This window comes from Barbatula barbatula (assembly GCF_947034865.1).
Source record: "Barbatula barbatula genome assembly, chromosome: 20".
Lineage (NCBI taxonomy): Eukaryota > Metazoa > Chordata > Actinopteri > Cypriniformes > Nemacheilidae > Barbatula > Barbatula barbatula.
In genome coordinates, this window is record NC_136783.1 from 13,852,723 (window position 1) to 13,876,698 (window position 23,976).

At 38.6% G+C, this 23,976-nt stretch overlaps 3 protein-coding genes across 8 annotated transcripts in view; 2 read left to right on the forward strand and 1 right to left on the reverse strand.

Moving 5' to 3' along the window:
• Positions 1–2,358: 2,358 nt before the first annotated feature.
• On the forward strand, positions 2,359–8,416 carry rbm39a (RNA binding motif protein 39a). 5 transcript variants are annotated; one of them, XM_079483055.1, is made up of 17 exons: positions 2,359–2,638; positions 3,218–3,277; positions 3,446–3,506; positions 4,648–4,697; positions 4,859–5,041; positions 5,336–5,401; positions 5,504–5,557; positions 5,640–5,757; positions 5,880–6,032; positions 6,128–6,265; positions 6,355–6,420; positions 6,533–6,737; positions 6,851–6,931; positions 7,034–7,154; positions 7,233–7,338; positions 7,437–7,515; positions 7,657–8,416. In XM_079483055.1, the coding sequence occupies exons 3-17, from the start codon at positions 3,501–3,503 to the stop codon at positions 7,755–7,757; spliced, it is 1,527 nt and encodes a 508-aa protein (XP_079339181.1). In that variant the 5' UTR covers positions 2,359–2,638; positions 3,218–3,277; positions 3,446–3,500; the 3' UTR covers positions 7,758–8,416. The 5 variants fall into 5 exon arrangements, with proteins under 5 accessions (XP_079339181.1, XP_079339180.1, XP_079339178.1 ...); XM_079483054.1 differs by lacking the exon at positions 3,446–3,506; XM_079483053.1 differs by having other exon boundaries at positions 2,399–2,638; positions 6,851–7,154.
• A 789-nt stretch (positions 8,417–9,205) lies between these two features.
• nfs1 (NFS1 cysteine desulfurase) lies at positions 9,206–13,330 on the forward strand. The gene is made up of 13 exons (XM_079483059.1): positions 9,206–9,644; positions 9,888–9,964; positions 10,076–10,192; positions 10,494–10,577; positions 10,725–10,877; positions 11,017–11,110; positions 11,198–11,332; positions 11,424–11,581; positions 11,669–11,774; positions 11,861–11,942; positions 12,013–12,096; positions 12,229–12,318; positions 12,416–13,330. Exons 1-13 carry the CDS (start codon positions 9,545–9,547, stop codon positions 12,477–12,479), a joined length of 1,344 nt encoding a protein of 447 aa, XP_079339185.1. The 5' UTR covers positions 9,206–9,544; the 3' UTR covers positions 12,480–13,330.
• dvl1b (dishevelled segment polarity protein 1b) overlaps positions 13,297–23,976 on the reverse strand; it is a 16,253-nt gene continuing 5,573 nt past the window's right edge. The window contains exons 1-12 of one of the 2 annotated variants that reach the window (XM_079483058.1): positions 20,930–21,211; positions 20,636–20,774; positions 20,453–20,546; positions 20,296–20,365; positions 20,072–20,211; positions 18,913–18,989; positions 18,758–18,825; positions 18,562–18,639; positions 18,338–18,472; positions 17,952–18,119; positions 17,582–17,800; positions 13,297–15,218 (exon numbers count right to left, since the gene is read on the reverse strand). In XM_079483058.1, the coding sequence (XP_079339184.1) occupies positions 14,698–15,218; positions 17,582–17,800; positions 17,952–18,119; positions 18,338–18,472; positions 18,562–18,639; positions 18,758–18,825; positions 18,913–18,989; positions 20,072–20,211; positions 20,296–20,365; positions 20,453–20,546; positions 20,636–20,774; positions 20,930–21,128 (1,908 nt within the window). In that variant the 5' untranslated portion in view covers positions 21,129–21,211 and the 3' untranslated portion in view covers positions 13,297–14,697. Of the gene's footprint in view, positions 15,219–17,581; positions 17,801–17,951; positions 18,120–18,337; positions 18,473–18,561; positions 18,640–18,757; positions 18,826–18,912; positions 18,990–20,071; positions 20,212–20,295; positions 20,366–20,452; positions 20,547–20,635; positions 20,775–20,929; positions 21,212–23,976 lie in introns of those variants that run through there. The other variant, XM_079483057.1, reaches the window with a different exon arrangement.

A 23,976-nucleotide genomic window follows, 5' to 3' on the forward strand; every position in this document is an offset into this window, starting at 1 on the left:
GTATTAGTATTTCACATCTGTAAAACTCTTAAGACTCTTTTTTCCAGCACAGAATGTCAACTAATCTGTTGCAAATTAGACTATTTTGCTCCATTACTCTGTATTTATTCTGTATTTATAGTAGCTTCTTGATTTCTGCACTAATGAATTCAGGAGAAAAAAGTTTGGAAGAGCGTTTGATCTGGGTGGGTGGATGAAAACATTCTTTGATTGTTTAAAATCCGTTTTTTCAGGCAAAAATTCCAACAGCCTGCATTGTAATTCTGCTATTTTCATCTCCTTTTATCCACCAGACTTTGGGATGCCCAGATCCATGCATGGCCCACCATCAACCCCACACCTGTGCCCCATCTACCATTGTGAAGTCTAATCCAATGTCAGCCATAACAATAGTCTGTCACACACTGCCTATTAAAATAAACATCAGTGCCCTCAACCAATCAAATGACAGAATCAGAACTGCTGTGAAATTTGACATAAATGCAATAAACGTAGACATATGCTGCCTCCTTGTCTGTGTGGTTGAGTGTGTATTTTTTTCTGGTGCATGCTTTGACACAACCATGCAGCATTTATCACCAGGAAAATCAACGGTAGGTCAGTGATGCAATTAGGTGGGTGGCCAGTGTGCTGCGCCTGGGTCAGCTCTTTCCACTGGCCCCTTCCTTATCACCACTGGAGGGGAGGGGGGGGGGGGGGGGTTGGCGGAAGGGGGGATGGTTTGTAGGACATGGCTTGTTGGCTGGGAGCTCTGTGCATTGATTTGGTCTGGGTAATGGAAAGAATGCTCCACTCCACACTCAACCTTTCCCCCAGCTAATACAGCCTACACACATGTGCAGATCGCAAACAAACAAACTTCCCTTTTTCAATGCGTGTAATTGTCATTTTTTCAACTCATTACATTCCTAGCATTCATAACCATAGTTCAATGTTTAAAACAATGTTTAAATCAACCAGCATTTGATGCTGTCTCGAGTTCACATGTGCTGTTTTCTGAACGGCTTTGAACTATGATTCATCTCACAAGCTGTTGCACAAGTAACAATTAACTTCTTCATCTCATACCCAGCAGGTACACTTCTTCATTGCACAAGTAGAAGACATGTTTAACCAGAAATAACTGTGTATTAAGCATCTGACATGAGATTAAAGAGGACTCAGTCACCAGAGCCATGCAGTAAAAACTAACAATGAGAGAGAGAGAGAGAGAGAGAGAGAGAGAGAGAGAGAGAGAGAGAGAGAGAGAGAGAGAGAGAGAGAGAGAGAGAGAGAGAGAGAGAGAGAGAGAGAATGGAAAAAGTGAATAATGCCAAGCTGGTGGCAGTGCATACAAGATGGATAGTCTTGAATTGGTTGCACTGACTGGTTTTTGTAACGTGTCAGGAATCTGGCATCCTCCAGATGTGTGTCATGTTCATACAGTGTCTCCAGAGATATTTACATTTGGCTGTGCAGTGTGAGCACGAGGAGAGACATTTAATTACGGAAAGTTGGCAGCCAGCAGAACATCAAGCAAGCTGTGGCAAGAGTCAATGGAAAAATTTGATGAAACCAAAAAAGTCATTTTTACTTATCAAAAAGATAAGAAATGAATGCTGTTATGTTGCTTGTTTGCATTTGTCATTACACATGTACTGCTGTCTGATTCAGTCAGTGTCATGTGGTCTTGGAGGTACAAAATATTTTTGAGTTCATGTCGACACTGATTTATACCTGACCTTTTTTCTATTTCAATATTCTATTGTGAAACGTCTTTCTAACTCTCCTCATTATAAAGCTTTGCATGGACTTGCAACAAAATATGTTTCTGACCTTATAAACTTTAATGGTCACAGAGGTCTTTGAGATCACAAAACAAGTTGATGTTTGAAACTTCTCGACCCAAGAAGCAGAGGAGATCGTGCTTTTTGAGTCACTGCCCCAAAATTGTGGAACGGTTTACCTTAATCATGTTTAAAACTTGCTTTAAGACATATTTTTTTGCATAAGGTTTTGCTAATATGTAAATGACTTTTTAGGACTTGATTTTTTTTATACGTTCATTACTATTACTTCCATTTTATTTGTCTTAGATAGTTGGTAGTATTTTTTATCTTCTTTTCTTCTATTTTACTGTATTTCATATTGTATTACTGTATGGAATTGTACAGCACTTTAATACACTCTGTGGCTTTGAAGATGCTATATAAATACAAATTTGAATTATTATTCCGGAACTTTTTTGTAATAAATTTTCACATCCACGAATTCAAAGATCTGTATGGGTTGAGGTGTGTGTAATGCACTCGTATCATTTCATTCAATGTACATTTCCGTTGTCATTGTTTATAATTACAACACTTCCCTCTGGTGGACGGTCAAACGCATCTTCTCTTACGCAACACGAAGGTGACGTGCACACGCAGTTGCTATTTGCCATCCGCTAGTGAGTTTGTCGTTCGCAGCCGTGTCGTAGACCTTGTCTTTGGTATTAGCACAAACGATTACTTTCGAGGCCACATATAAATATTTTAGTTTTTGGCGTCGTATTAATTGCTCAAGATTATAATAAATTAAGAAGCGCATCATACATCTGGGTTTTATCCGTCGTTTGAGGAATCAGGATTGCGCATTTCTCTAGGCCGCAGTGTCTGAGGTAAGACGGAACAGGCCAATAACTACTTCTGGTCGTATTTATAATATAAACGTAACGGCTGGTAATCATTTACGTGTTATATTTAGTATTATTATTGTTACCAAGTTTGAACGTATTTGTTTTATGTGCAAGCTAACTACAAATTGTTTGTCAAGACGCTAACGTGACTGTAGCTAATTAGCCACTATGCTAACAAAGCGAGCGTAAAAACTTGAAGTGAAAATAATAAATACCTGGAGAAGTACAATCTATATGGACACATAAAATGACGTTATGTTTTCCTAGGGTCTAAAACGTTTAAAATGGAGGCTAATAACGAGAGTGTTTGTAAACGTGAGCGAAGTAACGTTAGAGGGTTAACGTTAGCCAAGAAGCTAAAGTTCAACGTGCGAATTCGTGACCCTGTTCAGTAACGCATGTCCCAAGACAGACCGAAAGACATGAGCCGAGTTTGATAGTTGGATTTATTTTTAACATCCGTTTTAGATAAACATCGACATAATTATTAAGGCTACGAAGTTTATGCTAAAGTTTGTTGTTTACAAAAAACGGTATTGATATATTGTTCCTCGCCTGCAGATCAACAACATGGCCGATGACTTGGACATCGAAGCGATGTTAGAGGCTCCTTATAAAAAGGTGGGTGTTTGTGCAAGTAAGTTAACTCGCACAGGAATGTGAATAGCTTTCAATTGAAACTGCTAACCAGACTTGTTTTCTCAAAGTCTTTATTGTCAGTTCAATAACTTGAATGTTTCTGTCATAGTCGTTTCAATGAATAAATTGCCCATCTATCTCTTTTTGTAGACTTGCCTATATCTCACCTCTACTCCCATGAATTCCAGTGTGAACTGTCAAAAAAATGAAGGTAGTAATTGCCCAATATATTGATGTACTGTGGTACCCTTGGTTGAAATACGTAGGCAGAATGATTTAGGTACCGCCAAAATAAATGCAATGGATGCACAAAAAAAAAGCTGGTACGAACTCTGTGGAGACTATATTCTAGGTTTTTTTATGCATGGTATTTTAGTTCCCTATGTATTGTTATTTCCAACGTTCAAAAACAAATTAGGTAAGGCTAGGTTGCATGTGTTTTACTGCAGAAATGTATGGCAGGCACCCACTGAAATACCTAAGATATAAATCCACAGTGCAGACATCCTGAAGTTCACATTCCCAAGCAAATCCACAGAGTTTGCTTATACCCTCATACACCGCTTTGGATAATCGTGTAAAATTATAAACTTAAAATGATAGCATTGGCAAATGTATTTGACCTTTTTAGAGGAACTAAGTATGTGCATGCTGCTAACATAAAGATATTTATAAATGACTAATTCTACGAAATGAGGAAATGGTAGGGTTCAGCATATACTGACATAGTGCTAAGCACCGCAAATATATGATGTTGTTAACTATGTAGCCACTTTTAAATAGATGCTGCTTACTAGGTGCATTTAAAGAACAACTCAACTTTAGATGGTTTGTGGGAGTCGCTATTACTAAGCCGTGTGAATCCCTGTTTGCTTCAGGGCGAGATGTGTGACTGAGGTGGCATCGAGCTCTTTCAATCCACGAAGGCAAATGGGGTGAAGATCACTGGAATGGCATCCACCACTGGAGCTCGTTTAGTGGCTGGCTGCTAGCGTTGCCACTTTGGGTCTTAGGCTCAGATAGCCTTGGTACTGAACCTATTGGGCTGCTTAATGAAGTTTCTAAAAATTCAATTTTTTACATGTCCCGCATAGCACTAGCACTTGACCTTTTGGCCGTATTACCAAAGTAATACAAACACTACTAAGGAAGAACGACATTGGCAGCCATCTGGTTGGTTTTCTTTCTAAAGGTCCCCTCTCTTGTATTTGTCGTCCTCCCACACAAACCCTGTAATGAACTCATATTTAATGATCATATCATATTCTCTTTTGTTCCCATCCCCTCTTTATCCGTACGACTTGAAATGTTTCGCCGTCCTCCTCATGCTGTCTTCTATCGACCCTGCTTAGGATGACAACAAGTCTTTAAGTACCAATGGCCACGAGGAGCGGAGCAAGAAGTAAGTTCTTTGGCATTTAGTGATCAATGCATTTAGAATTAATTTTGATGGAATAGTTTGCCCAGTTTTAGATCTGTACTTCGAATTGTATGCTATTTATATTTATGCTATTGTTTATGGTTATTTAGCAAATCTCAGTAACTTAATTATTGGTTTGTAAGGAAAAAGAAGAGTAAGAGTCGCAGCAGAAGCAAGAGTCGGGAGAGGAAAAGTAGCAAGAGTGGTGACTGTAAGAAGAGCCATGATCGCAGACGGAGCCGCAGTAAGGACCGCAAACGGAGCCGCAGCAAGGAGAGGCGCCGTTCCAGGAGCAGGGAGCGTGGTGGTCGTTACAGAGCTCCATTGTACGTTAGCTGCCTTCTGGTTAGGATTTTAGTCCTTACGTCAGGTGGCGTTAAGGTGTCCACACAGATAGTTTTCCTTGCATCTGTCTTTCTCTAGTAACCATGCCTTTTTTTGATCAAAAGCATTTAATTCAATTCAGAAATTAGCTCTCGTCTTTGTTGTAATCACCAAGGCTTTGTTGTAATGTATACAACGTTTACCCCAGTGCTCACTAGGTTACACTATATATTTAACATTAGCAGTAGAGTGATAGTTCTAGCTGCTGAGATTAAAACCTTGTTTTTATATCACAGTTCTGGCCAGAAGTTTAACGGGGGTCCCAGGGGGAAGACTGGCCCACCACCTGCCATCAAACTAAGGTTTCTATGATACTATTTTTGTTGTGTGTGTTTACTTATTTTGTTTATGAGTCAGAAGTGGAAAGTCAATGCTGAAGCACTCACAAAATGTCTTTCTCACAGCCGTAAAAGGTCTAGAAGCCGCAGTCCTTTCAAAAAAGACAAAAGCCCAGTGAGGTAAGTTTGTTTCAATCTCGAGGAACCCGCTGTATTCTTCTCTGATTTAAGTTATTTATTGTTGTTTGTGTTTTGCCAACAGACTTCCCATTGATAATCTCACACCCGAGGAGAGAGATGCGCGCACAGTGTTCTGCATGCAGCTGGCAGCCAGAATCCGGCCACGAGACCTGGAGGAATTCTTTTCTGCTGTGGGAAAAGTCTGTGTCTGCACATTTCCTTGTTTTTCTTAATTTGAATTATTTGTGCCTCTTTTGTTTTGTAATGCAACACTGTAGAACACATGAATGCATCCCAATGCATACTTTATTTATTTTTTAAGGTGAGAGATGTACGAATCATCTCTGATAGAAACTCCAGAAGATCCAAGGGTATTGCTTACATTGAGTTTGTGGATTCCACCTCAGTACCTTTGGCAATTGGCCTGTCTGGGCAAAGACTTCTTGGAGTACCAATCATTGTCCAGGCTTCACAGGTAATGCATAAGATAACTCAAAATGTTAAAACCTTTACTTTTTTTTATGTGAACAACTCCTAATGGATGTGGTGTTTATGTATTCTGATGAACAGGCTGAAAAGAACAGAGCAGCTGCATTAGCCAACAACTTGCAGAAAGGAAATTCTGGACCCATGAGGCTTTATGTCGGCTCATTGCATTTTAACATTACAGAGGACATGCTTAGAGGCATCTTTGAACCGTTCGGAAGGGTAAGTGGTGCCATTATTAGATGATGTTCTACGTAATTTTTTGTTGGCTTTTATAAACTTACTGATTGTGATCTTTTTTTACAATACAGATTGATAGTATTCAACTCATGATGGACAGTGAAACTGGAAGATCCAAAGGATATGGCTTCATCACTGTAAGTCTCTGCTTCTGTTTGTTAACTTAAGTTAAAAAGTTTCTAAAATAAAGATGCCAGAGGCAGTTATCTATGCATTTGCTTGCGCTTATTTTCTTTACTGTTTCTCTAGTTTGCTGATGCTGAATGTGCTAAGAAAGCTCTGGAACAGCTTAATGGCTTTGAGCTGGCTGGCAGGCCGATGAAAGTAGGACATGTGACAGAACGCACTGATGCTTCAACTGCCAGCTCCTTCTTGGACAATGATGAGCTGGAGAGGACTGGAATTGATCTGGGAACTACCGGAAGACTTCAACTCATGGCCAGACTGGCTGAGGGTAAGGTTTTATTTCTATTAGCCACAGTAACGGCTAAAGCTTACCTGCTTTTTATATGCATAGAAACAAACCAAAAATCTGAACATAATTTAAATTTTGTGTTATGTTTTAAGGTACTGGTCTTCAAATTCCACCTGCTGCACAGCAGGCTCTGCAGATGAGTGGCTCCATGGTAGCCATGGCAGCAGCTACTGGTCAGTTTCTTGGCTTTGAATTTAGTAAACAATTTTATATAATCTGCAATTGGTTTATTGATTTTGGTTGTTTGTTATTAAGACCTTTTTTTGTTTGTTTAGCTGCTATGAACCCTGGTTTGAGTTTTAACATTAATGTGCCCACAAACCAAGCTTTGAATCTGCCATCTCAACCAATTGCTACACACTGCTTCCAGCTCTCCAACATGTTCAATCCAAATTCGTAAGTATCTGAAAATGTATACCTTTATAAAGAGAACTTTCAAAATAGGAAAAAGTTTAATTTCGCTTTGTTCTACAGAGAAAATGAGCATGGATGGGAAATTGAAATTCAGGATGATGTGATTGAAGAGTGTAACAAACACGGTGGAGTCATACATATATACGTGGATAAGAAATCTGCTGAGGTATGTTTCACCTAGATACATGTTGCCATATTGAATGTGGAGTTTATTTACTTGAAATAATATAAACTAATACCACAAATTTTTGTGACTCGTATCAGGGTAACGTCTATGTGAAGTGTCCCAGCATTCCTGCTGCCATGGCTGCAGTTAGTGCTTTGCATGGACGCTGGTTTGGCGGTAATTCTCAATTCTGATTTCATTTCATTTTAACATTCGATACCAGTTCACTTGTGACCTGTCCAAATCATTTGTCTTTTAACTCACTATTCTGGTGTATTAAAATGTGATTTGAGTTTTAATATTATTTTTTCTTTACAGGAAAAATGATCACAGCAGCTTACGTCCCTCTTCCTACATACCACAATCTTTTCCCAGAGTCAGTGCAAGCCACACAGCTTCTCATGCCCAGTCGCCGGTGATTGTACACCCTCAGAAGACTTTTTTTCAGCCATTCTCTTTTTAACTTTTGGACAACAATAACAATTCTGCAGGCTGTGGCACAGTTTTGTTTCCTTTTTAAGTTGGTTACAAAACTAGTAAGGTTTAAAGATTCACTTGCATAGTGTCCTTACTGGTCTTGAACATTTAAAAGTTCTGTGGTTTAAAAAGTTTCCTATGTACAGCTTACTTATTGAAATTTGTCTCTTGATCTTTTATTGTTCCTTTTGCTTTTCACATATGTTGTCTTTGTGATAGATCTGATTGGCATGTTTCCCACTTTGAGGAAGTATACAATTAGCCACGCATAAAAAAATACAAGTATTGAATGAATTGAAACCCTCCAAATGATCCAACATCAACATATTCAGGTTTTTGGCTCTGTGAGCTGTGGGAACTAAATGGCTGACAAATATATTTTGTTCATTCAGAGACCTTAAGGGTTAAGCAGCATCTTGTTTTTCTAATCTAGATTTGATTTTGTAAAGTCCTTGTTGAAAGTTAATTTCAAATAAAGCCAAAAATACTTCAATTACCCTTATTCTATTTACATGTCAATGTGTATGTCTTGTGTTCATGTTGCTTGTATATATCAAATTCACCACTGCACACAAACAACAATTAAATGTATTATACAACGTTTAAAGCAATCTAATTGTTAACAGATCAATGATTTAATCGACGTTGGTGTGTTACACCATAAAGGGCACTGGCTGGTATCAAACTGTGTAGGTACAGCTTTCGCTGTATTTGGTCATTTATGGCAAATCTCACCCCAGATCAAATTACTGATCAAGGTGGGTATATATTATGATGTTATATTTGAGAAACGAAAACGTACATACGCTTGATGAAGTTAGATATTACAGCTGTGTGCTTTTTTTAACTGGAGCTAACTAACACCGTATTAATAATCGTGGTAATACAAAGTCACGTGTTGTAAATACCGATATATTGTGACATTCCTACTAGTATTTACTACAGTAAATGAATATATCGTATTATAATGTAGGAATTATACTATAGCATTCTATAGATTCTATATTAACTATAGTGCTTCCATCTAGAAAATGTACCACAGTACACTATAGTAAATACAGCATTGTTCTCCGGTGGCATTGCACATCACATGAAACCGTTTCAAACTACATATATTCTACTATTCTTTACTACCAAGACAAAAATAATTGTGGTGTGTTTTAGGAAGCTCCGGTTTATATAATACAGCCAAATCCAAGGGTTTTTGTTTTTACTGCCAAGGGTAATTGAACCTATTACAGAACAACACTGACTCACATTTACAACTTCCGGTGAAGTAACGGCCCTATTTTATTTTTCAACCAATCTATTTAGCAAACGTCATTAAAAGTTCCTCCTACAAGGAAGCAGATAACCAATGAAATGGCGGCGTCCCTCCCAGCCCTCTTTCGTGACTTGCGTAAGCAGTTTGACTTTATTGGCTTCTGCGCAGACTGATCTGTGTATGACATAAAAAGTATCGTGAGAGCGGTTTGAAAGCTGTGCTTTCTAATAGCTCTCGCGACACTTTGATGGCATCATCTGATCTGTCTACGCAGCGTAAAAGCCAAACACGCCTCTGTTACAAAATGTTATGAAGGCTGGCGACATTGTCCGTTGATGTTAGTAGGCATGAGATTGCGCGAAACATTAAGTCATCTCTTAACAAATCCATTGACTCTAGAGCGAAGCATAAAGAATAGCGGCTGTCTATATTTTGTTTGTGTAAGAACATTGAAACCGCACAAAGATGATGAACACGACATTAGCGAGGAAACTTTTGGGCTCCATGTGTGGCGTCTGCAGCCCTCGACTGAGCTACTCCGTTAACGCTGTGGAAAGACAGACAGGTAACTTTACAGTACAATTTAACCTCATTCTCTTAACACACCTCTGAATTTCTTCGATGTGACGCATTAAATTCAGCACGTGTATACGTCTTGGACAAATTTGCTAGCGTGCTTGTTAGCACACCAGCATGCAAAAACACATTTGACTTTCCTACATCGACTTTATTAATATAAAGTGACATTTACCTTTACGACTTACACCCTGTTGTGCTAATAAATATGGCGATCTCGATTCTTCCGCAGAGGTGATCAAATCTAGGGAACTGGAAAAGGATGAGCTCCGACCTCTGTATATGGACTTCCAAGCCACTACACCTTTGGTACTCATCTGCATTGCAGTTTAGTTAATAAACCTTTGAATCGATCACGTCCACGAAAACGTATCTGTCATTGTTTTGCTAAAGCAATGTTGTTTACAAATGACTCAACAGGACCCAAGGGTTTTGGATGCCATGCTGCCCTATCAGGTGAATTACTATGGCAACCCACACTCCAGGACTCACGCTTATGGATGGGAAAGTGAGAGTGCGATGGAAAAAGCAAGAAAGGTAATTTATTTATTTATAAAAATAATAGCGTTTATTTGGTGCCTGCATGAGTCCAAATAATGCTGAGACACTTTTGTTTGACATAAGTCCCGTAAACCGGAAGTTGTGAGTCGTCTTTACTTCGGTATTCTGACGATTGTGCATTTTAAGATTATGAGAGTACATGACTTTAAAACGACCCACATTGATAAGCTATATACTAAAAACGCTTTCATGAAAAAATAAGAATTGTCATTTTAAATTTTACTGGTAAGGTCAAAAATGCTGTTTACAGTAATGTCAATGTTTATTTCCTCTTCAGCAAGTAGCAGCTCTTATTGGTGCTGACCCTAGAGAGATTGTGTTTACCAGTGGTGCAACTGAATCCAACAATATGTCAATCAAAGTAAGTATCTCCTTAAGGTTAGTATTTTGGGAAAGTAGGATACTGGGAGACATATGACTTCGCATATCAATGTTTTCATTATGTCCAAAGCACTATTGTCAAGTCTCTGAGCAGAACTAAATATATCTTTTATATTTTTTTGTGTAGGGTGTGGCCAGGTTTTACAAAGCCAAGAAAAAGCACATCATTACCACACAGACCGAACACAAGTGTGTTCTGGATTCCTGTCGTGTTTTGGAGGCAGAAGGTTTTGATGTAACCTATTTACCAGTGAAACATAATGGGCTCATTGACCTACAGGTAAGCTGTCCAATGGATATACTGTGCAAATGCTCTACTACTTGTGACTTATGCAAACATAAAAATGTTTTTAAAAACAATAGAAAGTACCTCTGTCTTCATTTTTAGTGCTCAGCAAGTTTTTATTTTCCTTTCTTAGCAACTGGAGGAAATGATTCGTCCCGATACAAGCTTGGTGTCAATCATGACTGTCAACAATGAGATCGGTATCAAACAGCCCATCAAAGATATAGGTACCATCCTTTGTTATCAGCGTAATTCTCAATGACATGAATCAAGTGAAGCTTGACATCTATGAGCATTGTTGTGGTGGATTTCAGGTCATCTGTGTAGATCCAAGAATGTGTTTTTCCACACTGATGCTGCTCAGGCTGTTGGAAAGATTCCCATTAATGTCAGTGACTGGAAAGTGGATCTGATGTCCATCAGTGCCCATAAGATTTACGGGCCCAAAGGTATTGTCTCGTACATTTTTGCACACTCTGTATATTTGTCGTGTTGTGTAAAATATGTTTTAATTATACACATTGTATTGTATTGTATTAGGGGTTGGCGCTTTGTATGTGAGGAGAAGGCCCAGAGTTCGAATTGAGCCTTTGCAGAGTGGAGGGGGTCAGGAAAGGGGTCTGCGTTCAGGGACTGTGCCCACGCCCTTAGCTGTGGGCCTTGGAGCTGCCTGTGAGATCGCCCAGCAAGAGATGGAGGTAGAGCTATGAAAATGCATGATCACTGGTATTACAGTGTACAATACATCTATTTCACTTTTTTCATTTCCCTCCCCTTGTTTAAAGTATGACCACAAGCATGTGACCATGCTTGCACAACGCTTCGTGCAGAAAATCATGTCTGAGATTGCTGATGTTGTAATGAATGGAGACTCAGATCAGAGATACCCAGGTGAGTTCCGGCTTTCACATGTCATCAAGTTATTTGCTATCTATTTTTATTCATTTAAATGTTTTTCTAAATTTTTGTCATTTCAGGATGCATTAATTTATCATTCGCCTATGTCGAGGGCGAGAGTCTGTTGATGGCCTTGAAAGATGTTGCGCTTTCATCTGGAAGGTCAGTTGTTTAAAAAACGAAATAAAACCTTTTTTTTTTTAATCTGCTGACTTGATTTTGTGTTTTTCAGTGCATGCACTTCTGCCTCCTTGGAGCCCTCTTATGTTCTCAGGGCAATAGGAACAGATGAGGACTTGGCACATTCTTCTATTAGGTTTGTTGCTTCTTTTCCCTGTGATAAGGATTTCTGTGTTAAATATAAAAAAGCTCTATTTAAACTATGTTCATGCACCAAATGCATCTATTGGCACATTTTAGGTTATATTCATGACTGATGTTTTCTTAGGTTTGGAATTGGAAGGTTTACCACAGAGGAGGAAGTAGACTACACAGCAGATAAATGCATCCATCATGTCAAATGGCTCAGGGAGATGAGGTGTGTCTTTTCCTTTCCATATTTGTTTTGAATCTGCTTAGGCCTATATAATGAACTGTTTTGAATGAGTTTTCCCCCTGTTTTCTGTGCCTATTAGTCCCTTGTGGGAGATGGTCCAGGAGGGCATTGATCTGAAGAGCATCAAATGGACCCAGCACTAAAGCTGAAAAGAATTAACCTCCTGTGGATTAAATGCCATACCCACACACTTTACAGCTTGTTCCTACTAGAAACACGCACAATTGTATTTCTCTTTTCTGGGAAGTTGAGCTTATTTGTGTGGGAGCTATTTTACACAAGTCTATTTTGGTGAATAGCTGGGATTGCAGAGATGTATATTTAGTCAGTTGCATATTTTTTTTTGAATCAGCCTTCATCACAGTCTTTTGAGTGTTTTGAATTTTACAGAATTTATTTCAGGAACAGTTACTCTATTTTACATCACGAAAGCCTGATCTCAAGACATGATAAAGCCGTTAAAGTTCTGTTTGTGCACATCATATTAGACCACAAAAACTGTCCATGCAGGTGGCACATTTCTACTGTTTGTTGTCTGCAGAACTATACAGTTCTGTGACCAACAAACACATTTTAATGAGCTTATATATATATATATATGTATATGCAGTTCAGGTGTAAAGAGATGCACCTAGGGAGGTTACATTTTTCTTGAGCAGTTAAACATCATGAACATAATGAATGGTCTTGCATATAAAAAGATGAGTTATGATGGTATTTAATTCATCTGCACATATATGTATTAGTGGCATGTATTTGCGTAACTGTTTTTCTGTCCAATATTTGTATATCTTCCACAAGTGAGCAGTTTGCAGCTCATGTAGTGTCTCTCGCTGCAAACTATTGTGTGTGTGATCTGTAATACAAATAAACATTGAAAGCAACCTTTTCACTGTATATGCTGTTAATAGCCTACTTCTCAGCAGGGCTGGGCCCCTCCATAAATAAGAACTAAACACTCACAGAGAGGATTGTTTTTAATTCAGACAGTTTCACTGACAATCCGTTAGACAAAAATACAACAGAGCAGAATGAACTTTAGAAAACTGCTTTCAACAGAAAAATCATACACAAACACCTACACAGAGGCCAATTTATACATAACTACAAAAAGGCATCGCCAGGAGCTTTGTACACATATTTTATACAATTATCTAGTTTTCATATGTACAATAAAAATGAACTATATACACAACACTTTTTCCAGAATCTTTCAAAGCGAAAAATAAACACATCTGATAATGGTACAATCAGACCTTGTAAAAGTGCCAATTTAACTGTCATCTTCAGTGGACAGTATTTAAATTGTTACAAGTAGCTATCCAAAATAGACAGATCACCCTTCGTTGTTACATTAAACTCCTTAACTATAACGCAATCTTTGCACCAGAGATCACATCCTACAGCATTATCCAATGGGCACGACTCCGTAGAATTTACAGACAATATTTAAAAACATTAAGAAAATAAAATTAACTTAAACTTTCAACAAGAGCCAATTAGTTTCACACATAAGCAAGTGCTGGTTCTTAAGTTTACCCTGATGTCCAGCAGCCCAGAGCTTTTTTATTTCAGAAAATAACATTTTCTAGCTTGTGCTTTATAGCCCAGGGAGATATAACAGTGACATGCTACCATGTTTCAAACCAAGTAATAATTGGAAACGTGTCCAAAATTGATTTATTCTGCCTATACTCTTTACCATCACAGACAGATTTGTAGTGCACATGAAATTAACGCACCATTAAATAGCATCAAAATCTATTAAATGAAGAGTGGTTTTAAATGAACGTATGTGAAAAGGACTAAACACAACATGAAGAAACCTTTGAATGTGTTGCCTGATATTAGAGCGCTCAGCAGCAAAGCTTTGGAATGGACTAACAATATCGGACCTGATTGTCTTTAATTTTTTTAATGTGTGCTACAGCAATAATACCCTTTTTGAGCCATTTAAGAATTAAAATGTGGCTGCTGGTGTGCTGTATTGCTGAATGGATAATACTGGTAGATCAAAAAGCTGTAATGTCCCTAACATTACTCACAAACTCTTGTTTGACCGTTGTAAATGTTCTGGCATGTGGCCTTTTGTTTATTTTGTGACAGTTTGGTGCTATAATAAGTCATTATTCCCTTTTCATTATCATACTTTCAGATTTTTATGGGAAATTGTCCTTTGCACTTGATTATCTTACCAAAGATTTCCATAACCCTTAAAGACTATGGCCACATGTGATGATGCTGGTGAAAACTGACCATAAATTCTTATGGCGTTGGCTTCATCTTCAAATACACCTCGAGTCAGAGCTTACACAATGAATTTCAGCATACTGCTATTTGTGTTCTGGTATCATTGGACGATCACATTATATCCACAAAGAACTCACAAGGATTGCCCATGGCATGCTGGAAAGACTGTCTGCTGCCGGTAAGTTCAGGTGGTATGGCCCCCAGCTCCCTTACTGGTGGAGCCCCTGGGGGTCCACAGCTGAAAGCTCCCTTAGGTGTCATTCTGGCCAGGTTGTAGGGAGGAGGAAGGCCTGGTGGTCCGTAAGAGGAAGCGTGGCTCCGTTCACTGAGTGCACAAGAGATTTGGCCATATTTGGAAAAGGAAGCATGGCTGTAGGAAAAGGATGTGCGACTATGTTGGGAGGGGACGCGGGAATGAGCGTGACTGTGTCCAGAGTGGGCGTGACTGTGAGATGATTGTGCATGACTTCGGTGACTCAATTTGCTGCCAGACCGTTCACACCGCCTCCCACTTGCTAGATTGGCCGATTGGGATTCGCTGCCACCACTACCAGTCGACTTGCGGTCTTTTTCTCTTGGTAAAAGCCGCTGGCTCCTCCCAACACTGGGGTTGGAACTGCTGCTTCGACTTCCTGAAAAATATATAACATACATATACTGAAAACAACCAACAAACACATAATTATGTTGAATATAATTTCCATTCCTAAATATTAACATGATTTTAGTTTTTACTTCCAAAACAATGATAGGATCTTGAATGCTAATAAATCAATTCAATTTGATTTATATAGCGCTTTTCACAATGTGCATTGTTCCGAAGCAGATTTACAGCAGAAAATTACAAAAAAGGAAAAACACACCTTCAGGACAGTAGGCTACATGGTGTTTATAGAACAAGCTAAATTGTTCTAGTAAATAATATCTAATAAATGCAGTCTCCCGGTGGTTTATTTAGTATATTTTGCATTAAGTGGGAAATCTGACCCTTGAATAGTGTCGGGAAGGCTATTCCAGAGTTTAGGTGCTAAATATGAGAAAGCTAAATCCCCTTTGGTGGATTTAGTTATTCTAGGCGTTATTAAAAGTCTGGAGTTTTGAGATCTTAGAGAGCGTGACGAGTTGTAGCTCTGTTATGTATCTTTATAAGTGATTAAAATAAATAATCTTGAAAATGGATTCCCTTGGTAGATTAAACCTATGCCAACATGAACAGAATCCATAACATTATTAAACTCAAGACCACACAATACACAACCCAGACGAAATACACATTCACATGCAACAATGACAAACATGGCTAGCTTCTGTAAATTATTGGCTGTCAAAAGTATTAAACATTTTGCAATAAAACACATAATATGTAATCAGCAAGTTAAAAAGTCTGCACATTGTTGGAACTGTACAGTTCACTGTAATATTACTAAATTTCAAATAAGGCTGATTTTAAGGACAACCCCGTCTCTAACCAATACAATCCAACACTGTAATATATGTTAATATATGCCAATAGGTTTGAAGACAATGAAACTCCTTCGTTAACTCTTCAATAATAATCTAGGACACAAATGTACTGAACCTGTTCAGGAGGACTTCATTCCTCCTGCCAAAATCGTATAAAGAGCGTAATAAAAACATGATACGATGACGATTAAAAAGCCGATGAAATACCAAAGTAAACCTGGACGCCATGAAACCGAAGCCAAATAACAATGCAAATGAAGAGATGAAATGCTCCATCCAAAACTTAAAAAACTGCCCTTATAAACAAAAGCCAAGTGGTAATGTTACTTAACTTTTACTGAATATTCTTAGTCTAATACATGACCAAAACATGCTGATAAATACAGACAAGAGGTGAGGCAGCAGGACAGAATTACCCAATCATGGAGGGAGGAATGACTATAAGAGAAAGAGTGGGGGGGGCTGCCTTACCGGATAACCCCAGCGCTGAGAAAACCTCCTCCTTCAGTCTGTCATTGCACAGCAGAAATGACAGGAAACATCACAGTTACACAGAGACATATGTCTGTCTGAGAACCGTTGCACCACATTACCAACTACCTGCTCATTTGAAATAAAATCTTATATAGGCTCATATAAGATATTTATTTATAGGATTGATTTATATGACATTATTATGATTGATCATTTATATGTGGCAATTTATATGATATTAAATACAGATATTTCAAATATAATTTGAAATATAGCGAAAGCCTGTATTTAACAAAATATCACTGAACATGAATATTCATTCATACATGAATGTATTATTTTATCTAAATATGATAAGTAAAATTAAGAAAAATAGAGATTTGATTTTGAGAAGCAATATTCCCTAACAATACTGTCTGGTAGGCATCAACAATGCTGCCTAATCCACAGATCTCCCCTCAACCACTACTACTACTGTCAAAGACATAATTTTGTCTAAAACCAGCTTGTTTTACTGCTTCATGGGCCTGTTCATATGCTTCAGCCAGCAAACCACACAACACATGCAAATCCTCACAAAAAACTCTTGTGACTCCAACAACTCCCAACAGGCATAACTTTAAGCTCACAAATATTCAAAGCTTTTTTTTAGTACCACAGGCTGGTTTGTTTTCTTCCTGAACCGAGAGACTTACTTCTGAAAAATGCGTGGCGTGTTTGAAATAAGCATGAATTCATGTGAAGCAGAAGTGAAGATGAAGATTGGCATGTTTGTGTATTAAGAGTTCAAAACAAAGTGTGAAAAACAATGAGACAAATGCACTGCGGGTAAACTTTAAAAATAAACTGATGTGACATGTAAATGAATTTATAAAATTTATTCAGAATGATAGCAATGAGACAAGAAGAAACAGAGAAACCTTAAAGGGTTTATAGTTGTAATAACCAACAGATTATCCAACCTTGTTGAGGACAAATATATTTTAAAACTGTTTTAATCTGAGACTGCATTTCACAACCTTTATTTGTAAATATTTTATTGTTTAAAATGACTTGCCTTCACTGTGCTTGCTTCCTGCGCAGCCACTGTGGAAACTATGGCAGGGGTCAGTATATCCTGGAGGAAAGCCAGGGGGCGCTGTGGAGAAGGGTGGGTACGGGAAGGGTTGGCCGCCCATGGGCCATGGGTTAGTGGATGGAGCGGGGAGAGGGGCCAACGTGTCCTGCTCTGAACCACCACCACTGGAACCTTCATTTAGGTTTAGTGTAGCCATATCTGAGAAAGGATAAACTATTTAGACTGATGATTTGACATATTGGTATACTGTTGGCATAGATGCACAAATTGATAAATTCCATTAAAAATGTAGTAAGTACAAACTGAAGAGACACAGAAACTCGATATGTGAAAGAATTGTGTGTTGTACTCTGGCAGAGATCTCCAAATGTGTAGTAGCACTGTTCAGAGAAGGTGATTTTGTTGACGGTGTGTCTAAGATATCCGTTCTTCAGCAAGTTGCTGGCATATTTTCTGGCATCCCGTCGGTCTTTAAATCCTTCTACCCGTGTGTACAGCCAGTCCACTACATCACCCCCTGTAAAACACAAGATACATCATACACACCCAAAAAATAAACTATTAGCCATAATTATTAATAAAACTAAATCATGATTAACTAGAATATCTTGCCCATCCATATTTGAATCATTAAAAGGCAGTTGCATCACATCATCAACAGTAACGACGAGACTGATTTTACAAAGGCTCGATGAAGAAACCTAAAGATGGAAGAAGCGCAAAGAAACATCCCACCTATCACAGCATTAGCAATAGTAATCTTCAGCCACATTCTGTCCCGTATTTCAAGCCCTGAGTCTGGGAGCTGCATCACCTTGACAATGGTGGCCATGTCTGTCTTTCCAACTGTGAGAGGGAGATCATCAAACTCTGTGCGGAGCACAAAGACAGCATGATGGTTAGGAACATGCATTGAAACAAAGTTAATGCTGTTTATTTAATGCAGACGAGGACTGTACCATTTTGTGGGAAAGACCCTGTAAGTGCAGTAGTGTGAGATATCCAAGCTGCTGGATCAATGGGTCTAACCGGTTCAGCTTTGAGAAAAACACAGCAACAAAATCAAAATAAATAGATCAAGAAAATAATATTGCTGTGCTTGGATTGTATTTGTAATAAGATAGGATCTGTGTGTGTGTGTATGTGTGTACTGACCTCTGGGTATTGTAAAGTAACTGCGAGGGGAAGGGTCCCAGCATTTGGCAACGGTGAGACTGATAGGGCTATTGAAGACAAGCACTTTCATGAGCTAAAATAAAAATACAACACGTTTGGTCCAAACCAGACATCTTTCTCTTGTTCATTCCTACCCATTTTTTGAGACGATCTCTCTGAGGATCCTAACAGCATCATCATTGCTCATGTTTTCAAAGTTCACGTCATTTACCTGCAAATCAAAATTTGCCACCATTAACATCCAAGCAAACTCTTTCACTCACACAAACCATCAGATCTAAATATCCATTACAAGCCCCTGCGAGATGTTTATAACTATCGAACAGTAAATAAATTCTACAATTTACGCTTAAGATCCAAAGGGGGGTGAACACGAAAATACAGAAATGTATAACCAGCCCGAGTTCAAAGACTTATGGTAATATTCAGAATATCAGTCTGCCACACCATGTCACCCCCTGTGAAGAATCAGTCAAATCCACCTCCATTACAGTAATCTGCCACTCCATGAGGATTAGTCGCTGCTGGAGGCTTTTGGCAGCTGTGCCTGGATCTCGAAACTATCACTACGAGTCAGAGGCCAATAAAACACAAGCTTAAGCTACCAATGTGTATTGAAAGGGTCATATGAGACAGCTAAAACGAATATCAACTTTTGTTTTAGCTGTAATGCAATGTGTATACAGGATTTAAGGTTAAAAAACACAGCATTTTCCAAATAACGTGCATGTTTGTATCTCCTCTTTGCCCCGCCTCTCTGAAACACGCAGTTTTTTTTACAAAGGTCATCGCTCTGAAAAGCGAGGTGTGCTATCTATGATTGGCCAGTTAACCAGTGCATAGTGATTGGTCGAATAATGCTAGCGTGTGATGGAATTGTAATGCTCTTACCATATCTAGAACATCAGGTTCCAAAGCAATTGTACTGACAGGTACGTCCACCTTACTTGCGTTAACATTTGGGTGGTCTTAGTCAAAACATATCATGAACGTTGATTTGTGGGGGTGTGGTTACACGAGGTGTTTCAGGCAGGTCTAGGTGATCAATCGCTTTTAGATAGAATGCATCTTTTGTTTCACTTTCATTTTTGCAATTTTACGTGTCTAATATATGCATGGGCAACACACCAAACACAGAAAAACACGTATTCGCGCAATATGACCCCTTTAAAGAGATGTAGAAACCACAAGGGAGACATCACAATTTTGAGTTAAGAACAAGCAAACGATCGTGTGACCTCCATCAAATTGTGCCACTTCGTTATAAATATTAGAACAAATGAAAGAACAGACCTGCAGCAACATATCTCCTGGCTCTATCCTTCCATCTGCAGCCACAGCTCCTCCCTTCATGATAGAACCGATGTAGATGCCACCATCTCCTCGATCATTACTCTGGCCCACTATACTGATGCCAAGAAAGTTATATTTCTCTGAGGAAAAGGACAGGGAGTGAGGAATTGTGGTCTACTTTGTGTAAATACAGTAAATGCGTGTCTGTGGCGGGTTGATCTTACCCATGTTGAGTGTCACCGTGATGATGTTCAGGCTCATGGTTGAATCTGTGATGCTGCTGAAGGACGAGGACTGTGAGAGCAAAAGTGATGGAGTTACAAGTGGCCCCCAGAAACTGCACACAAACAGAACTGCCATATACAAACGTGCAAGTCTCACCCGGTCGACTTTGGCCACTTTGTGTCGCCGGCGCCTGCGTTTGTGTCTCTTCATTAACTGAAACGAAGAGCTCTGCCCTGTAGAACTGCTCAGTCTGGGAGGGACGATGCACCAACATTTAACAAAGTGTGTTATTTTAAAAGTTATTTGACATGCATAGTATGTCAATCCTTGAACGCTGACCTGCTGGCATTCTCATCCTCCTCGCTGTCAATGAAAGAGCTTGACTCCAGCTCGCTACTCATCATAGAAACGCTGTCATAACCCAAGCGTGTATCCTTCGCCACCCGTTCACCTTTAGAGTGACCGTTCACACGCGGGACTGAAGGTGAAAACCAAGCAAACAGCACGGATTGTCAACAGTGTTAAGATTTTCAACAAAAAGTGTCCAAAGATGTGGATAAATTCATGGCTTGATCACACCTCGAGTGACAAACAGGTCTACTTTGTGTAAGTGCTATGTTAGAAAACACATACATTGCTTTGGGCGGGGCTGTGCCTCAGGGTGACAGCGGATTGGTTGGAAGGCTTTGATGAAGCGGCCGCATCTCAAAGAGCTGGGCTTTGTGTACTGCCTCTGGTGAAAGCCGAAACAGTCCAGGAGAGCTGGGCTGGCCATACTTCTTTGACCAGGCTGATATGGCTCTCTCATGCTTTGTCTATTGGATATACTCATGTGCCAATGTCATGACTTGTATTTTTATATATAGAACATGTTCCAGTTTCCAGTAAATCCCTACAGGTTCGATTGATGATAAACTAAAAGCAAAAAAATGTATACGGGGTGAAAGGATGAGAGAAAGAGAGGTGGAAATACAAAAGACAGAGTATTGTAGAAAAAAAGACCAATACAGAAATTTCTATTGAAAGGATAGTTCACCCAGAAATTCTAATTCTGTCATCATTTACTCACCCTCCTGTCATTCTAAACCTTTTTAAAGATATAAAAAAGTCCCTTCCACTGTATACGAACAGAACACAAATCCAGACATTTATCAAAACATCTTATTTCATATTCCACAGAAGTGTCATATGGGTCAATGATGTATAACGACCACTTATCATGTAGTGTGAAGAAATAATATCAATAGTTAATTAATGAATAAAATATATCTATTTTTGTGCCTGAAATATGAATCTCCGATACACTATGCTAAAGTGAATTAATTACAGGATGAATTAATTGTAATTTTAAAACATTTACATTAGTATGTGATTTTCAGGAAAAATAACTTTGTTCATTTAGTCAATTTAAGAAGACAAAATTATTAAACAAAAATATGAGATGATTACTAACCAAAGCTCAAAGGAATAACAATACTTTCTAAACACTTTAAATACTAAAGATGTTAAGCATGTCAAGGAAATTAATTCATTTTAAGATAAATCACGGTTGCACCATGTGACATGTTATAATTCTATGGCCAATTCATAGATGAAAAACACAAAAATCACATCATTTGACATTTTAATCTGCATTTATGTGAAGACCACATTCTCAATGATTGCAAAACTACAATAGATATTATCATTTAATTGTATTTTGGTATAACGGAAATCCTTATAGTTATGCGTCACTGACCCATATACATGTTTTGCATAGGGGTATAAATAAATAAATGATGACAAAATTTGTTCTTGGCTGAACCATTTCATCAATTCTGCACAGGCTAAAGGCTGAGATCCAAAACAAAATGTAGCAATATAGCTTAATGTACATGTAGTTTTGACTTCCAGCTAGGGGGACACAATACATCACTGTGTCTGTTACAGCAGCCAATTTACAGCTAGCCTAAAGATATATCACGTGTTTAGAAGGATAATAGAACAACACATCATTCGAGTGAGGTGTAAAAGCCATCAGGTTATCATATCTAATGTTTTCTTTATCGTTTCAAACTACGCTATATATTTAAAAAGCAATAAATACAAAAATGGACTGATTTTGACGTACAGCCGTGGTAAATTAGCTTTACAGTTAAACTAAATACTTTCACAAGGAGAAATACAATTTCGCATAAAGCTCAACAAAATTTCTAATTGAAAACATCCTGTAAACCTTTAGAATAAGATTGCATTAATGGTGAATGCCTCACTAGCCTACTTATTTGTATTAAATTGGCTCACAAAGCCCCAAATACACGCCAATGACAAATATCACATGTGTGCCAAATGAAAATTGCGACAGCACAACAAAACCACGACAAAGAAAAACACGAAGGCTATACACGCACACTAGTGTATTTATTTAAAAGAAAACGGTGATGTAAATTCACCTTACCTCAGAAAGCGCTAACAGAAGAACGTGAGAAGAACACGAGCTCTTCTGCGGTGCGCGCATATAAACTACAACACCGAGAACTGGGTCCCCCACGGGAGCGCGCAACGTGGATTTATCACCCGCCCCTTCTGTTCGCGCTCTCGCCAGTCACCCGTTGCCATTCATCACCACCGCCGCGCGTGAAAAATGAGCACGCGAGTCTTGATTTTCGCATTTGGGGCTTGCGCGAGACACCCAGACAACAATCATCATTTGCATAATAATTTACACGCAACATTTGCCAGCAGCTAGATAATGGATACGGCCTGTTTACAAATGTTCCGAGATGACAAAGACGTTCAAAGGACCTTTATAAAACAGAGAGGTTTTGCAGTCACATATAAATAGTCTGTAATAATATTTGTTTATATTATTATAATATTAACCCAGACTAGTATCTATTCATAGTTGTGTTCCCAGAGGAAATGTGCCTTGTACAGTATAACTAATATGTGTGTCTTCTTTCTGTCCTATTATTAGTTAAGTCAGAGTGCTGGACTGTCACTGACAGCATTGTTTCCAGACTGCCTACATTATTAAAGCACAACTGATTAATGATCAGCAGGAACTAATGGGCCAACAGAGGAGAGCCTGCACTACTGCCAAAAACACACTGATAAATTACTGAGAGAGTTAAAGGCGTGTGTGTGCATTTGTTTTGTTAGAGGACTAGAGTACGAGGCAGAGAGAAGAAGGTTAAGCAAATCTCCAGTGTGAACATCTGTTTTTGTAAATAAAGAAACTGTAAAATATGGACGGGGTTGTGCAGTTATGTATGGTACCAGCATTTAGCCTAATAAAGTCCAGATTAAATAGAGACATATTTAAGCATGGTTACCGTTTTAAAAAATGTACGCTTTTATTTTGTCTGTGTGGTTTTAAAGTCTTTTGAGTCTACTCTAACTGAAAACCTTGCATAGAGATGGACTGTGTGGCTTTGAGACTTTTTCTCTGAGCAGAAACAGAATAAGGATCCGACTGAAAAGATGTACAGCAAATAGATAGAAATTCTGGTCACATAGTTTTCAATCTGCAGTCTCAATTAACTCTGAAAATCAATGGGATCTTAGGGCCAAACCAGAAATGAACACACAAAGATGTACACACAAATGTGACCGCACACAGAAACTAGAAAAAACTGTGAAGCAAATGAAACGCACACAAAAGCGCATTGACTTTAATTAGGTCTCGTAAAATAAAAAAT